Here is a 17,753-nt window from a genome sequence, read left to right on the forward strand (position 1 = left end):
GAGTTCTTTCGAAACAGATCTTATGGCATAGCAGGCTGAGGCGAGTTTCTTACTTAACAAATCGATATGAAGGGACCATTTGAGGTTGCTCTCTAAAAAATACCAAGAAATTTTACAGCAGGGGTTGAAGAGCACTTTTATAGAATAATGCTATTATCTTATCCACGTTAAAAGAGAGTAAATGAGAGTCAGACCAGGTTTTTATCGTAAGCAAATCAGAAGTTATAGTTGCATGAAAGATTCAATAGTTGAGTTGCTCCAAGTGATACTGGTATCATCAGCAAAAAGAAAAATGTTACCATCAATTTTTAAGTTAGTGATGTCATTTATAAAGATAAGGAACAGTAGAGGATCCAATACTGAACCTTGTGGTACTCCACATACAATGGTTTTGAGACTAGAGTCAGTATCATTTGCTCTAACTAGTTGTTTCATATCATTCAAGTAAGATTGGAACCAATTCAAAGAAATACCTAGAATCCCATAGAAATTTAGTTTTTTAATCAAAATGTCGTGACTTACACCGTTCGAATTAAATATTCTTCTTTTTCTTCTTCTTCTTCTTTAAGTGCCTAGTCCTCCCAGAACATTGACGATCAGTCGCATGATTTTTACTTTGCCCACAGCTGACGTAAATAGTGTCGTGGTACTCACTAGTGATGTTGATTATAGTTACTTTCGAGTAATCGTTACGAATCGTTACTTTTGTATAAAGTAAGCAGTTACAGTATTCGTTACTTTGATTACTTTGATTACTTTTGTTACTTTTGTATTTGAGTACCGGTTATCATATGGAGAATCGCATTTCTCAGTACATATTTTGTATTAGAATAGAATAGAATAGAAATATGCTTTATTGCCACTGAAAATTATACAATTTTATGGACAAAGCTTAACATAGAGTCACGAAAAAGATATTATACATAACAATAACAAATACAATTTTATAAAATTAGATAAATCGTCAATAAAAAAAATATAAACAAGTTAAAAAAGTGAAGTAAAAAAACAAAAACCAATATATTGCAAAATTACTATAAATTGCAAATTGAACATATAACATAATATAATAAAACACAAACAAAGGAACTTATAATTTTAAGCTGCTGTATGTGACACCCAAATATATATAAATACACTTTAGTTACTTGTACATTACTGTGATTTCTTAGTTAGTCATTAAGAAACTCTTCTACTGAATAATATGGTCTTTTAGATAAATGAGCTTTTGTCATTTTACGGAACTTGAGAAAGGATGTTGCAGATTTGAGTTGTAAAGGGAGATGGTTGTATAGTTTTTTTGCAGAATATAGTATAGATTTCTTTACTAGCTCAGAAGACGTGATCGGTAAATAGACATCAAAAGTTGAATTTCTGGTAGAGTAGTCATGATGAGGCCTTGCTGGAAAGACATGCATGTGTTTACGAATTAAGCAAACGGTTTCAAAAATATACAAAAATGGAAGGGTTAAAATTTCGTGATCTTTAAAGTAACTTCTGAAATGGGTTGTTCTTCTGAGGCCAAACAAATATCTTATTGCTCTTTTTTGTAATTTGAAAATAACATCAAATTGGGCAGCTGTACTAGACCCCCAAAAAGGAAGACCATATCGAAGATGAGACTCGAATAAAGAAAAATATGTTATTTTAGAAGATGCTAAATTGAGTTCCTTCGAAACAGATCTTATGGCATAGCAGGCTGAGGCGAGTTTCTTACTTAACAAATCGATATGAAGGGACCATTTGAGGTTGCTGTCTAAAAGAATACCAAGAAATTTTACAGAATCAACGGTAGAGATCTGGCTGCTATTCACAAGCAGGGGTTGAAGAGCACCTTTATATGATAATGCTACCGTTTTATCCACGTTAAAGGAGAGTAAATTAGAGTCAGACCAGGTTTTTATCGTAAGAAGATCAGAAGTTATAGTTGCATGAAGAGTTGCAATAGTTGAGTTGATCCAAGTGATACTGGTATCATCAGCAAAAAGAAAAATTTTTCCATCGATTTTTTAATTAGTGATGTCATTTATAAAGATAAGGAAAGTTAGAGGACCCAATACTGAACCTTGTGGTACTCCACATACAATGTTTTTGAGACTAGAGTCAGTATCATTTGCTCTAACCAGTTGTTTCCTATTATCTAAGTAAGATTTGAACCAATTCAAAGAAATACCTCGAAATACCTGAAAATTCCAAAGTTTTTTAATCAAAATGTGATTTACACAATCAAAAGCTTTGGAATAGTCACAGAAAACAGTGGCAGTAAAAAGATTATTGTTTAGTGCTTGGTAAACCTCGTGAAGTACAGAAAACCTGGCATCAGTTGTACATTTATTAGTTAAGAAGCCGAACTGATTTTGTGATAAAATATTGTTATCAAAGAGAAAGGACATAAGTCGGGTTTTTATGAGCCTCTCAATAATTTTGGAGAGTACCGGTAGTAGGGCAATAGGTCTATAGTTGCAGGCATTAGATTTTTCGCCACCTTTATGAAGAGGAATAATAATGGCTGTCTTTAGGCACTCTGGAAATTTACCGTTTTCAAAGGAATCATTAATTAGTGACACGAGGAGTTTTAACACATTATCTGTGAGATTTGAGAAGATTTTTATAGATAGTACATCAGTACTACAAGATGATTTGCTTTTGATACTATTGATCGTTTGGATCAATTCAGATTTATAGATTGGTCTTATAAAGAATGAATTCGAGACAATTTCTGAATTAGGGAGATAGGAAATGGGCTCTTGTTGAGACTGAATAGTTGATGTTATATTTTTACTCACGTTAATGAAGTATTCGTTTAGATTTTCAGGGTTTAAAGGGCAAATGTTTGAGCTGCGTCGGCTTTATTTCGAAGATCGTTTATTTTAAGATCGTATTAGTAGGATATTTTAATTACTATGATTACTTTTGTATTTGAGTACCGGTAATCATATCGACAATTGCATTTCTCAGTATTTGGTACAATAATCCGATAATAATCCGATAATAGTCGGATAATAATCCGATTTGGTAATATAAGATCCGGTATAACAACGACCTTCACCGATCTATTTAATGGATAGAAATTAAATGATATGTAATCTATTATGTTAAAAATTATTAAAAACAAGGGGTGCCCGACATAATTTTGTCCAGACTAAGTAATAATTAACAATGATTTTTTTTATAAATTTTACCAATTTTTTGGCCTCGGCAGATATTATTTTAGATTTTTGGATCATAACAATAAAATACACATAGACCAAGGCCTCTTGGAAATGCTTTTAAGGGAAATAGCGAAACAGGAAAAAGTTTTCAATAGAAAAATGGGTGAAAATGCATAATTACAATAAAAAATGCATCCAAAAGTACATAAACATTCATCCATGATTAAATTGAAGAGCATATGACTCAATGTCTTATTCCGCTGCCTATATCTATAGATTCTTTAAGTTGTCCTGTCCATCTATTCTGACTTCAATTTTGTTGTTTGGTAGATTTTTTCATTATTTTTTATAACATCCAAGGGAAATTCTCTATTATAGAGAAGATGGATTACATCTGTGAGTCTTAACTCTACTCTGTCAAATGCTTTCTTCAAGCCAATCAGACATGGAAATGCTGGTCTATTATACTCTAGTGATTTCTAATTAATTTGCTTTATGACGAATATTGCATCGTTACACGATCTTCCCGTACGAATATCCTATTTTTCATCTGCTAAACTTATCCTCTGGTTCATTAGGTCTTGTAAAAATTTAGTTGTAAGTTTTAGGGTAGTATTTAACAAGTTGATACCTCTGTAGTTTTCTGGCAGCTTTTATCTCCTATTTGTTGTTGTTCTCCATTCTTCCGGTATTTTATTGTGTTTTATGATTTTGTTAATTAATGTTGTTAATAATTGTTCTGTCATTGCTGCTCCACAATATCAGTAATCTCGAGTAATCTGTTTGCATCAATTAAGTGCCAAAAACAAACCTTCGAAATTCTAGATGACGTACCTTAGCAGTAACCCTAGGCACCCAGGTGCTTCAGAGGTCGGTTCTGATTGCATATTCGTTCTAGTGACCCCAAATACTACGAAGTAAGAAATTCTGGCGCTTAATATACTGATTTTAACATGTTTATGCATTTTTCGATGCGTTTTATACACTTTAAAATGTAATAATGCATTTTCACCCATTTTTATATTGTAAACTTTTTTCTAGACGTCATCCTAATCCTAAATACAATGCAAAAAGTTGCAAGTCTCTATGCACCTACTATATTTAAAAATATATTTATTCCTGTGTTTTTATGATTTAGTGTTAAATGCACTGGTCTAATAAAAACAATGCCATACCTACATGTAAAATTAAAGTTGATGATCACAGTCTAGAAATATTATCATTTCTACATTTTTCGTTGAAAGTGGGATATTTCCCTTCCTAGAAAAATTTGAAGGTCATCCGTTTATGACTTTTCAAGTTGGGTTGTTATTTACTAGTACTGAATTCGGCAATTTGCTGCAGGTTGTTATTCGAAAGATATTTAGACTCAAAGTGTGATTTCCGTCTAATAGACGGGGTGTTAGTGTTTGTGCCCAGTTCGTTATTAAACATAATGTGCCCCAGTTCGTCAAAAAGTTCAAATAAGGGGATAAAGACTATGAGGAAACTCTTTTGAAATGACTTGATGAGGTAGAAGACGACGTAAGCGAAGTGGGATCAATTTGTGATGAAAATGTTGCCACTGACTACCATTGCTACACTGTACAAATTTTAGTGCCTGTCAGTTTTTTTTTGTTTTAATATTTTTTAAATTTTTTTTTATTTTCATGTTTATTACTCTTTGTTTAACTCGATTATAAATTTTTATCAAGATTCTTTAATTTGTTTCATTTTTATCCCACTTTTTTTCAGGAATAAAAAGTCACACAAACAATCCTTCCATTCTTGTTATAATGTTTTGTATTTTAATAAATATAGAAAAACTAGATCAATTACTGTGTTTTTCGGATAAGTAATACTTTCAGTAAGTCATCGACATATTTTTTTGCATTATAATATTTAACAAAAGAAAAATAACCAGTAAAATGTGAAACCCGTCTGTCAGGCGGTTAGTTAGTGTTTGCGCCATTGATTTAAGATGTTAGTACTTAAGGGTTAAGCTCCAGCTTAGCTAAGCTCTACTTATAGATAGGGTCTCCTTGAGTATCACTTACGTTGCACCATAATTTTAGATTCTTACCTTATTATCAATTATGTCTATTATTATATTATGGTATTCTTATTGTAATATATTATAATTATATTATATTAATTCTTATGATATTCTCGACTTAAGCCTAAGATCTGTTGGTGCAACCGGGCATTACCTTCCTCTGTTTCAGCTACTTCTCAGCGCCCTGTAATCCTGTTAAACTCTCCATAGCCTTCGCCCTTTGTAGATAAAATTTTAGTTAACTGTACTGATACCGAACAGTCGTGGAATACCGGTCCGATTCCGATATCAGTCGATTGTAGATACAATACTCAAATGAGTACTCGCTCTGATACGATTGGTACGATGTAACGAAGTAATCAAAGTAATCAAAGTAATCAAAGTAATCAAAGTAATCAAAGTAATCAAAGTAATCAAAGTAACGATTTGCCTCTCTATATAGCAGAGGTGGGCAAAAGCCGGCCCGCGGGCCGGATGCGGCCCTTTTGCTTACTTTATCCGGCCCGTTGAGAAATCCCGCAAGCAATTTTTTAAGAGCATAGGCGCAATGCTTTTTAATTGCATTAATTTTTTTCGAATCCTGAGAAAACTAATAAGTATTTTTGAAAAAAAACCCTGAATGAAATATTAAATTACTGCCGAGGGCCGAAAGCCCCTGAAAACTTCTATGTGTATTTTAATAAGTTATAGGGGTAAAAAAAAGGAGAAAATTTAATGTGTTTTTTAAGTTCAAATATCTCATTCAAAAGAAACTGTTTGTGTATTCTAAGTGATTTTCGGCGCTAGGTAATAATGTAATCTTTCATTCTGCGTTTAAATTTTTCAAAAATAATTTTTAGTTTTCTCAGGATTCGAAAAAAAGAATGCATTTAAAAAGTATTGGTCTGAAATTTTGCGTCCACGCTCTTCATATCTTTAATGCGATTTTGTTAAAATCAACAGTATTAGTGTTCATAGTGTTCAATGAAATGAATCTCTATATTCTGCTTTTCTTAAAAGCGTCTGTGTGTTTAACCCGGTCCAGGCGCGAATATTTTTCGGCCAGGGTATTTGTCGTCTACCAGGACCCTTTTCTTTCGATTTTACCCTTCATAATCAGCTTCTGCAACAACTTACAACAACGTACTTATCATTTCTAAGTATGTGCCCTTTCTCCTTGCTGTCTTTCTCCTTTTAATGATTTCTCACCATTTCGTTCGTAATATCATCGGTCCATGATATTTTTAAAATTCTTCTAAAAAGCCACATCTCAAAAGCTTCCAGCTTTTTCATTAAGTCAGCATTAACAATATAATAAACGAGAATAGAGTGGACATAACATTTTTATTATCCTGGTTTTTTTATAGGGTTCTCTGCCTTACGGTTCCCAGTTTCCAGCTTCGTTCGTCCGTCGTTGCGTTCGCCAGGGTGAAGGTTCCCTTTTGACATTACCTTGGGACACACCCAACTAAGACAATTTATTATTAGTATTATCTATTAGTATTAACAGTCAAATGTCTTTATCCAAATGCTTTAAAATGATACTTATAGTATTGTTGTTAAAAAAATTTCTTGGGCAGAGAAAAACATCCACCAAAAACATCAGCGTGTGCGCAGCGTAAATACTGGATATGATATAGGTCTCCGGCCCGGGAGACATTTTGAAAATTTCATTTTGGCCCGCGCTTAAAAGTATTTGCCCACGCCTGCTATATAGTAATCGTTACTTTCGGTATTCGTAAGTAGCGAGTACTTTGTAACGCATAGTTACTTTTTCAACATCACTAGTGCTCACTCCATACCACTGGCTGAAGTTCCTAAGCCAGGCTGTTTTTCTGCATCCGGGCCGCACTTTCCCTCTATTTTTCTTCGGATAAATATATATACCATTTTATATTTCGGATTTTTCATCACGTGTACAAAGTACTCTAATAATTATCTTCTTTTTATGATATACAGTACTTCTCTTTCTTTGTTTATCCTCTGCATTACCGCTTGATATATTATTCTGTTCATCCACGATATCCTCAATATTCTGCGGTAAGCTCAAATTTTAAAAGCCTCGATCCCCTTGCACAAAATGTTAAATATTCCCGTTGAAAAATTTAAGAGTGATTTGGTGATGTCCTGAGTAGGAATTACATCATAGACTCTGTAGTCAGATTTAATTACATAAATTTTTGACATTTAGATCTAATGACAACTTTTAAATTTTATTGAAATGGATACTAATTCCTAATTAGTTCAAAATAGTTATTTTCCTAACAAGTGCAGAAAGTCATTCTTTTCCGCACGCGACTGCAGTTTGCCGAACGACGCGAAGCGGGAGTTCGGCAATCAGTCGAGTGCGGAAAAGAGACTTTCTGCAAGAGTTAGGAACAATATTTTTTCTAAGAGTCTTTAAAAAATTACCAAATCTTTAATTAATTTAATTAATATGATAATTAAAAAATTTCATTAATTTAATTAATATGAAAATACATACACAAATTAATTCTTTGACAAGGTTGTCAAAACCAAACTTTCAATATAATTAGTTAGCATGACGACGATCTTGGTTTCCATGACGATGATTCAAAACGACTGTTATTGTCTACCGATTTGACTTTCGAATATTATGTCAAAATAATTCTATTTCATCGAATTGTCGCGTTAATTTTATTAAAACAGGAACACAATAAGATATATTTGAAATAAATTAGTAAATAATATCTAAATATTAGTTTATTGCATGTATTATAATTACTTTAAGGCCATATTAACATATCTAAATTAACACGCGTGCGGAAAAGTAAAAACCGCGTGCGCAAAAGTAACACGCGCGCGGAAAAGTAACACGCGTGCGGAAAAGTAACACCCGTGCGGAAAAGTGAAACTTTCTAAACTAAAATGCGTGCGCGAAAGTAGACATTTTTGCACGCTCGTAGAAAATAGTATATTGTGCAACAAGTGCAGAAAGGTACTAATTTCTCACGAGTTTGAAAAGTTGCGGTACGAGCGCAAGCGAGTGCCGCAATTCAAACGAGTGAGAAATTACCTTTCTGCACGTGTTTCACACTATACTTTTTCTACAAGCACAGTTTTTCCTAAAAATAAAAATCACAATTTCCAAACGACGATTAACCCAGATATGCCCATTATGTCTACTTGTGATTTTAATTATTTTTTTTCTTATAATTGTTTAATTTAGGGTAAACTAAAATATATTAGACGAAAATAATATTTATTTTTTTGATAAATATACAAAATTTTGGGCGTCCTATATGAAGGACGATGGGCACTTAAGGGTACCTACATTAACTATACACTTTTTGTATGGTATACCAAAAAACATTTGACGTGGAGTCCTTTGTCGCATTTTGAACATCTGGTGGTTGTTTTTTCATGGCAATGTGCACAGCGTGTTTGCTTATTTTGAGGAATTACCAAATGATCCATACGATCAAACCTAATGTCTAAACCTTCGGTAGATGACTTATGACCTTTCGAATGTGTTTCTTTTTTTTTATTTTGTAATAATAGCGTAGTGGCTACTCGTCTTCGGAACCTTAACTGATCAAGGTCCCCACCTCTTTGTCTATGCAACTGCCAAGCATTTTGCAGAGCTACATCAATACAGTGTGCCACTAGCGGGAAATACCATTTCTTACTCCTCAGTGAAATTCTATAAAGGCTCAAATTTTGGTCACATCTGTCTACTCCGCCCATGTTTGCATTGTACAAGTTTATCAGATGTGGCTGCGACACCTAAAATATTATAAAATGTCATGAAACTAAGCATGTTGTTGAAAATAAAAAAATAAATGCGTTTGTAAAAATAATCTAAAAAACTATAACTTACCTGAATATTTGTCCGTTCTTTTCGTGAAAATCTTTTCACCCTATGCAGGGGGTTTACGCCTACTGCATTTGAGCACAGGGTGACAATGCTGTTGTCATGCCACTTCACGACAATAATGTTCTGGTTTTCTGTTTTTTTGAAATCGAAAACGCCTCGAGCTTCCTTTTTTATTTCTTTTGAGTTTGTCAGTGGCCCATTAGATATGCGATTTTCACGTATTGTTCCGGTAGCGTTAAAATTTTTCTCCGATAGCAATTCTAACAAAGATAACGTGGAAAAGAAATTATCAAAAAATAGGTGCATCCGTTTATTAGGCCACCTAGTTCTTAAAACGTCAGCATACTCCAAAACAACAGATGGCCCTACTCCATAATCAATATACTTTTCGCTAATATTTGTGGTAGCACCTTGGTAGGGTTCCATCCAATTTACGTAGCCTAATCTACTTGCTCCTACCCAAAGTTTGTAGCCATAGCGAATTGGCTTATTGTGAATAAATTGTTTGCAGCCATGGCGGCCGTAATATGGTACCATGGCTTCGTCAACACAGTGCATTTCCTCACATTTACCAAATTTCAAAAATGCAGCATTGAGGTGATCAAACAATGGCCTAACTTTAGCAAATTTGTCGGATGTATTTATAGTGACGTTGTCAGTTAGGTGAAAGTGAGATAAAATATATTCAAATTTATTTCTTGACAAAGCTTCAGAAACCAGTACATTGTGACTGTCTCTTTCGTTTTCCCAGAACATTCTCCGCCTCGGAACTGGCACATATCCACTGAGTAATAACACTCCAATGAATGCTTTTATCTCATGTTTTTCTATTTTCAGGCAATGATTTTGTTGCCCTGCATATCGATTTGATTCGACAACTATTAGTTCCAATATTTTGTCATCAAAAAATAAAGAAAACATATCTAAAGGGGTTTGCAGAGGCATTTCTTCTTCATCGTTACTATATTCTTCACCATCATACACCAAATCTTCGGTTTCCCATTTATAAATCTTTTTTCTCTTTATTGTTTTTGTTCTCTTTGATGGCGTTTCATATTCTTCCACTGATGGGGCATTTTTGTCATCTTTTAGATTTGAGGAATTAGAGGAAATGTTTTGCCTTGTATTATATTTATGAAAATTTATTTCAGCAGGCGCTCTAAGCTGCTTAGCAGGTAGATTATTTATCGTAAGCGTGTCTTCGTCACCAGAATCTTCATCAGTTTGAGAATCCGTGGCATTTTCGGGCGGAGAAATAGTCAATGACTCAACGTGCTCTATCATATCTTCCTCCTCCTCCAGCATAGCCAGTGCATCATTTAAAGAAAAACCCCTGAAAGTGTAAATATACATGACATATGCTAAAATATATTTTGTATAAAAGCATGTAATTTACGCAAAAATAAAGTTATGTATGTAGTACTGTTATGTGCCCAACGTCCTACATGTAGGACGCTGTGGAAAAGAGGTTCAAAAATATATTATAACATATTTGTACATTACTGTTGATCCTATATTGCTAAATATACTTCTTTTTACGTTAAAATGCACATATTAAAATATTATTTATATAGTTTTAAAAATACAAATTTTGCTTACTTTGCGAACGAAACACCATACTCCGCCATTTTCAAATTTACACAATTTTTGATGTTAACTACACAAATATTATGGTGTAACTAAACAGTCGTTTTATATTTTATTACATCGGGTGGTTCCTAGAGATCGATTACCTGTTGTCAGCATTTAGTTACTGGTCAAGAATGAGACAGGATCGGACTTGCTTCAGGCGTTCTATATGTAGGACGTTGGGCATATCTGGTTATAATAGGTACCTATGTGATAAATTTTAAACTGTATTTAATTAATACCTACTAATCAATTTAAATTCCTTATACCTAAATAAATTGCACAGAAATCAGTTAAAAAATTAATGCACTGCCTTAATTTGTTTAAATTTAAACAATTATTACACATTATTGACATTATATTTATGCAGTCACGGATTTACACAAAACCTACTTCATTCGACGTCTCTTGCACAGGTTGCTAAATCCTTATTGTTTATTTGATAATTATAAAATGTTTAATAAGAATAAAATTGTAAAATAAAACAGTTGTAACATCCATAATTTAGTTTCTATGCTATAGTTAAATATAATAATTGTCTTATAGGTTATATATTTGTCTAAAGTTTAACCACGGATGTAAACAGAATATAACGTTACTCAGAATGCGGTAGTCCACGGATGTAAACAGAATATAACGTTACTCAGAATGAGGTAGTCAACTGTGCAGAAAAGAACTTTGCGGCACAGAAACGTCACTTTGCGGCACAGAAACGTCACTTTTCTGCACACTAATGTCAAATATCTTATACTGTTAGAAAATATCAAGTTTGCTAACATAAAACCGTGCAGAAAAGTGCACTTTGAATAGTGGTTGTAGAAAAAATAATTTTTATTTCTCAACCTACTTTTCAGAAAGTAAGCTGTAAGGATGCTTCAAAACTCAAACGGTGTAAGTCACATTCTCCCTAAAAATAACTTTTGAGATGTAAGACGTATTATACAGTGCACTGGAATAAGTGTTACCCCCTTATTAACTTATTCATTCTTAGCACATAAGCAAAACGCTCGTACAGGTCGATTTTTAAAATAATTATAGTATATTATAGCATCAATGTTTCGAACTTTACGCGATCCCTCTTCAGGTGACAGGCATAAATTTGATTTTTTAAATAGGAAAGTACATCATGTGGCACCTTAATTTATAAGTTTTTAAAATACTGATTACAAAAATGTATATTACTTTAATACTTTTTGAGAGGTCCACCCGTTATATTATCATTTTTAGCGCTGTAATTATTTTTTAAAAAATAATTATTTTCTCTTGACCTCCCATTTAAATTCTTTAATTTATCGTAAAGGACTTCTCATGTGACGTCACACTGTACGGAACATAGTTGTTGAACCGTTCCTTGTCGTTTAATTCGTGTTCCGTGAGAGTTTGACGTTTTCCTCGCTGACTGTGGGAGGAATGAGAGGCACTTGGCCGGTGGCTGCGAGGTTGACAGGTTGGTGTTGGTGGTTAGTACCGTAAATGGCGGTTAATTTCTTCGAAATTAATTTTTATTTCAACTAAGTTTGGAAGTATAGTAAAAAGTTACCACCACTTGTTTCCTGGAGTACGGGTTTCCTGGAGTAAGGATGGGAGTACCATCAGTGGAAGAGGAATAAAAAATTAACCGGTAAATCGTTTTTTCTACTAATGTTTTTTAGTTAACCTTGAATATATGAAATAGTTGGTTCATTGTTAAATGTTCTTAGCCAGTCCCTTAGGTGAAGGATGTAGATTATTTCGATCTTTATATTATCTTTATATCGATCTTTATATTAATGGGGTTTTTGGTTTTACATAACCAAACATTTTTGAAGTCCTCAAATTAATATTGGAAATAATTACCATTTCTCTGTACGTTTTAAACCGATTGAACATCCAATATATCTATAAATTGTCATGTAACTATCTTTGTCTGGTTCAATACCATTTCATTAAGGTATATAAAATGTATGTAGATGGCTATTACTATCTTAATCTCATGTTATTTCAGATAAGTCATATTTTATATTCCTATTTCAAATGCAATGCCATTATTTGTTCATGTTTTCAAACTCAAAATAGTTCAAGGTTACCTGAGATTAGTTTTTGTTCCATTTTTAATGGTTGTTTTTTTATGTTATTGCTTCTAAAAAGTTTCCTCGATTATTTCTTCTTCTCTTTACTTTTGTTTACCGGTTTATATGAGAAATCAAACGAAGTATATGTTTTTAGCCGTTTGGAAGAAAACTAACCCTCATGTGATGTCGTACCCACCTTGACTACCTAGGGAAGCCACCTTGACCTTATTGCAGCTACCGCCAAGTCAAACTGGGAGTATGTTTTGGGAACAAGCTTTTTGGGGGACATTCCAGCTCCTTTTCGTCCTGCCACCTGGGCCTACGGGGGGCATGGAGGTGCATCATAGTGATGCTCATTTTCTAGGATGCAACCGCAACCTCGTTTGGGAACATTTAGTGAGGAGTTTTAGTAACTATTGGTTTTTTTTTATATTTCAGACTATCTGTTAAATACACTATGTTTTTTTTCCAGATTTAGGTTACCTCTGTTTTTTTTGACATATGTATTTGTATATTAGATTATTTGGTTCCCAAACTTTGTATCTACGGTAACTTCTTGTGCACAGGAATAAGCCTAGAGAAAATTAGGTTTTTAATACTTTATTATTGCTTTGATATTGGTTTATGTAATTCGGGTAAATTTATTTTGTAACATTACTTGCTTGTTTCCCAAATATTGTATTTATTCGCTTTATTTCGTTTGTTCGGTTACTTCGTCGTTACTTTATTTCATTGCATTTGCTCGGTTAATTTAGGTCATTTTGTCGGTATTTTTCTTAACTTCACTTCTATAACGTTTATTCATTTGTATATTTAATTTTGCTTTATTCAGTATTGTATTTTCTCTTAGTGAGGCTTGGGCCTATTTATTTGTATTATTTTCATCTTCGTCGGTTTCCTTTAGTTGTACGTAGCAGGCGTACTATAACCATTTGGTAGAAGACTTATGTAATTTTGTACCCTATATGTTAGTAAGAGGTACTTATATTTAAGTTTGTAACAGATAACATTATTGTTGTTATCTTTAAAATATATATATCTTCTTGTATAACTTATGTCATTTTAGAGTCACAGCATAATATGAACTTGCTTAACTCAGAGATTGTTAAAAATCTGGTAGTTATTTTTAATAAATATGTTTATTTATTTTGTATATCATTTATTTTTATTATTCCTTTATGTTCATTATAACAGGTTTGATATATTTAATATCTGACAGCAGTATAAGATACCTGGGAGAATGATCGAAGATCATTTTCATGGCGCCCATGATTTGTTAGATTTATTTATCTTGTTCGTCTTTAGAAATTATTCATCTTCATTCCTCTTCAGTACATTATTCTTATTTTATTATTTCATATTTTAGTCATTATTACTATCTACATAGAGCTACTGTTCTTCGACAGGCATGCAAACGAGCCGTATCCATCCTTGAGTGTCAAGTTGCTCTCTTGCATCTATAGCTAGCCAACTCTATTCAGTTTGCCTCTGTCTCTTCCCACTTTACTTCTATCCCTTCTAATCCCCCTTTCTTAAGTACAACTTTAGTAGTATTTTTTATTTTTCCTACTTCGGCTCAACCGCTGAAGCCCCTTCATTTTTATTTTCATAAGAGGCCCCAACTAGTTACCTTAGTCTTTTCTTTTCTTCTTTTTTTTCCTTACTTCTGTTGGAGTATATCTTTCTTTTTACTTTCACTCCAACAGAAGTTTTCTTCTTTTGTTCTTTACACTCACCCACTACATCTTCTTTTCAGCCACAACTATTTAGTTACTTAGTCTTTTTTTTTTCTTTCTTACTTCTGTTGGAGTATATCTTGCTTTTTACTTTCACTCCAACAGAAGTTTTCTTCTTTTTGTTACACTGGCTGCCCAATGCGTGGTGCCAACCGTTTTATGGTTCTAAGACAGTAGTTCTTTTAGTTCATTTTTCTTTTATTGGAATTTTCTGTTTTATTAACTTTTGATATCTTTGTATACATGTTACTTCTGATTTATTTTTGGTCTTTAAATTTTTATTAATACTAAACAGGTAGACTTATACTGCTTTTGGTTTTGGTTAGTTTATTTTTGATACCTCATTTTCAGTTATAGTGGTACAGCTCATATTTTAGTTTGAATTTTGTATTTTTATTGGAAACTTATTTGTGTATTTAGACTGAGTATACATATCTGACATATGTTCTTTTATTATGGATTTTTAGTCCTTCTACCAATGGTAGTATGTTTGCACGTACAATTAATTATTGACTATATGCATATTTTTTTTTCTAGTGTGGTTATATTTTACACCTAACTAGAAATTATTTTCAGTATTTAGGTATTTTATTTACTTTATTGATTTGATTATTTATATATTTTGCTGGCATTTTGATTTGTTGGTGTGTCGCTAATATTTTCTCCATATGTATCTTTGTCTTACAAACTTTAGATTATATTTTATATTTGTTATTTTTGATATTTGGGTTGTTTGGCAAGACAGGCACACACCACAAAGCAATATCAGTCCAGAACATTAGCTTCTATACATGATACGTTGAATTCGCATGGTTCGGATGATTACAGATGGTCATCCAAATTATTTTTCTTTAATTGGTAGTGTTAAACATTACAATGATAAATTGTATAGTTAAGTAGTTCCACTATCCATCTCATATTCCAGTTTTGTTAAATTTTGGTAATAATATTATATCAGTGTGGGTACCATAATATAATGCTTATATGAATCAGATACTTTAGGTTGAGATTCAAATATAAATTCTTTATTAGTTAGGAAACATTGATACTACTTTTCTATTAAGTTATAGAACAATCTTCAGAAGAAGATTACCTTAACAGTGTTGTTCAAGCTAATCTCTTCTTCTGTTTGTCTTTAGCTTAGCTCAATCTTTAGTATGGTTATAACTTTTAGTCCAATATTGTTTTTTTATCATATGATAATGCAGGTACCCACATAAACTGCTTGATTTCATCTTTGGCTTAGTTTTGATGACATTTATTTATTACTTATTAATTTAATTATTATGTAGTACTTTATGTATGAGTTTATTTTTTTTGGTATTATACATGATGCATTTTAATTATTAGTATGAGTCAATATTGTTGATTGCTGATCCTGTCAGTAGGATTACACAATTAATAATAACTTCACTTGTATTTTTGTTTAGTTTTGCACACCTAACCCCTAAGTTAGTAAGGTTGTTAACTTATTATATATTTATATAGTTGGATAGGTAAGCTCATACAAGTACTCTTGTTTAATAATGGATATTATGATGGAACTATGTTAACTACCATATCTCAGGTTACGTGTTATATTATTTTGAATATTTGATTACTTACTAATTTTTTTATTATTTTTGATATACTGTTATTGAATTTGCCATATTCGAAAGATGTGGTTTTTAATTTGTTATTGGGTTACTCTATTAACATTTGTCTCCAATATCTTAAACACTTAATAATTTATATCCTTCTATCCTACACACTATGATTCTGGAATTAGTTTGGAATGTTGATGTAAGTATGTATGAATTCTTGAGTCTTTCATATTTCTGCTTATGATTAGTCTGTCAATACTCTGATTTGTGAATGCGTGGGTTCGAAGTTGTTTCTCAGCAACTGATCACTGCTGTTTGACTGACTTCGTAATCTATGTCTTTCATGGCAGAGTAAGCAGACGTTTTACCATTATAATATTTCTTGTTAGGAAATGATGGTCGCATGTCCTAACCATTCTTCTGTAATTAGTCGGAGTATTCCAGTTTTTTTTTACAATTTAATAGGGAAGTATTTAGTTCATATTAGGCCTTTTACTTCATAGTATGTTTGTACTTTGAGTTGATGAGTAAACATGGATAAATATCTTGCGCACTTGTTTATAAATCAATGCTTAGGCCATCCCTATACATAGTAGGTTCGTTAAGTCAGTATTTGGAGTGTTTAGACAGATGAGTTGTTCATTTGAGTATATTCCCACTTCTTTCCTTAAGCATTAGTTTTGCTATTCAGATTCTGGAATATTTCCTGAATAATTCCACGTATGTGGGAGCGCATAAATCTGCAGTTTTAATTTAAACTTGTTGCTCGTTCTCGTCAATTTTTTTTCTTATCACTTATCCTATTTTTTTTTCCTATACCCTATCACATATTTTTTTTGCCTATCACTTATCATAGTGTCATAGAACTTACGAGTTCATCATGTATTCTTTTTCTTTCTTACTTATTCTTACGTTATTGGTACCTTATCTGAGTCTGGTTATTCTAATACATCTGTTATAGCAACATGCTATAGTTCGCGAATACCAGCACGAATTAGTTTATGTAGTTTCTATAATATTTTAGTCAATACACATTAGGTATTTATCTTACTTTTGATTTAGTTAGGTTACATCTCTGTTACTTAGTCTGTTAGCAATATTTATTCTGACTTATTTTGATTACTTAGTTTGGATAGGTTCATATTACCGGATGAGGGTGTATGTAGACCTAATTTATTTATTTTGTGCAGTATTAGTTACCATTGGATCCAATAATTTAGTTTATTTAGTATTAGTAAGAATTGGTCCATAAATTTGCCTGATCGTTCTTCTTTGGATATACTCTTATATAAATCTGGTGTCCATTGATAGTCCGATTCTGGATAAGTGTCCGATTCTTCATTTATTTTGTGTATTTGGTTGGATAGGTTCGTATCACCGGATGTGGGTGTACGTAGACCTGATCTGTTTATGTGGTTTAGTATTGGTGTGAATTGGTCCATAAATTTGCCTGGTCGTTCTTCTTTGGATATGCCTTTTATGAATCTGGTGTCCACTGATAGTCCGACTTTGGATTAAGTGTCCGATTCCACATTTATTTTGGTTATTGAGTTTTGGATTCCTTTGGTATGTTTATTATTGGTATTATTTGACATTAGTGAGAATTGTTCCATAAATCTTCCTGATTGTTCTTCTCTGGATATACTATTATGAATCTGGTGTCCATTGTTAGTTCAGTTTTGGATAAAGTGTTCAATTCTTTACCTATTTTAGTTACTGATTTTTTTTATTCACTTTGGTACATTTACTT

General features: G+C 32.5%; 1 protein-coding gene across 1 annotated transcript; it reads right to left on the bottom strand.

Moving 5' to 3' along the window:
* Positions 1–8,446: 8,446 nt before the first annotated feature.
* On the bottom strand, positions 8,447–9,597 carry LOC126884561 (piggyBac transposable element-derived protein 3-like). The gene is made up of 2 exons (XM_050650521.1): positions 9,008–9,597; positions 8,447–8,913 (listed from the first exon to the last, which is right to left on the bottom strand). The coding sequence occupies exons 1-2, from the start codon at positions 9,560–9,562 to the stop codon at positions 8,467–8,469; spliced, it is 1,002 nt and encodes a 333-aa protein (XP_050506478.1). The 5' UTR covers positions 9,563–9,597; the 3' UTR covers positions 8,447–8,466.
* Between the last annotated feature and the right edge of the window lie 8,156 nt (positions 9,598–17,753).

The sequence above is a fragment of the Diabrotica virgifera genome, chromosome 5 (assembly GCF_917563875.1).
Source record: "Diabrotica virgifera virgifera chromosome 5, PGI_DIABVI_V3a".
Taxonomy (NCBI): Eukaryota; Metazoa; Arthropoda; class Insecta; order Coleoptera; family Chrysomelidae; genus Diabrotica; species Diabrotica virgifera.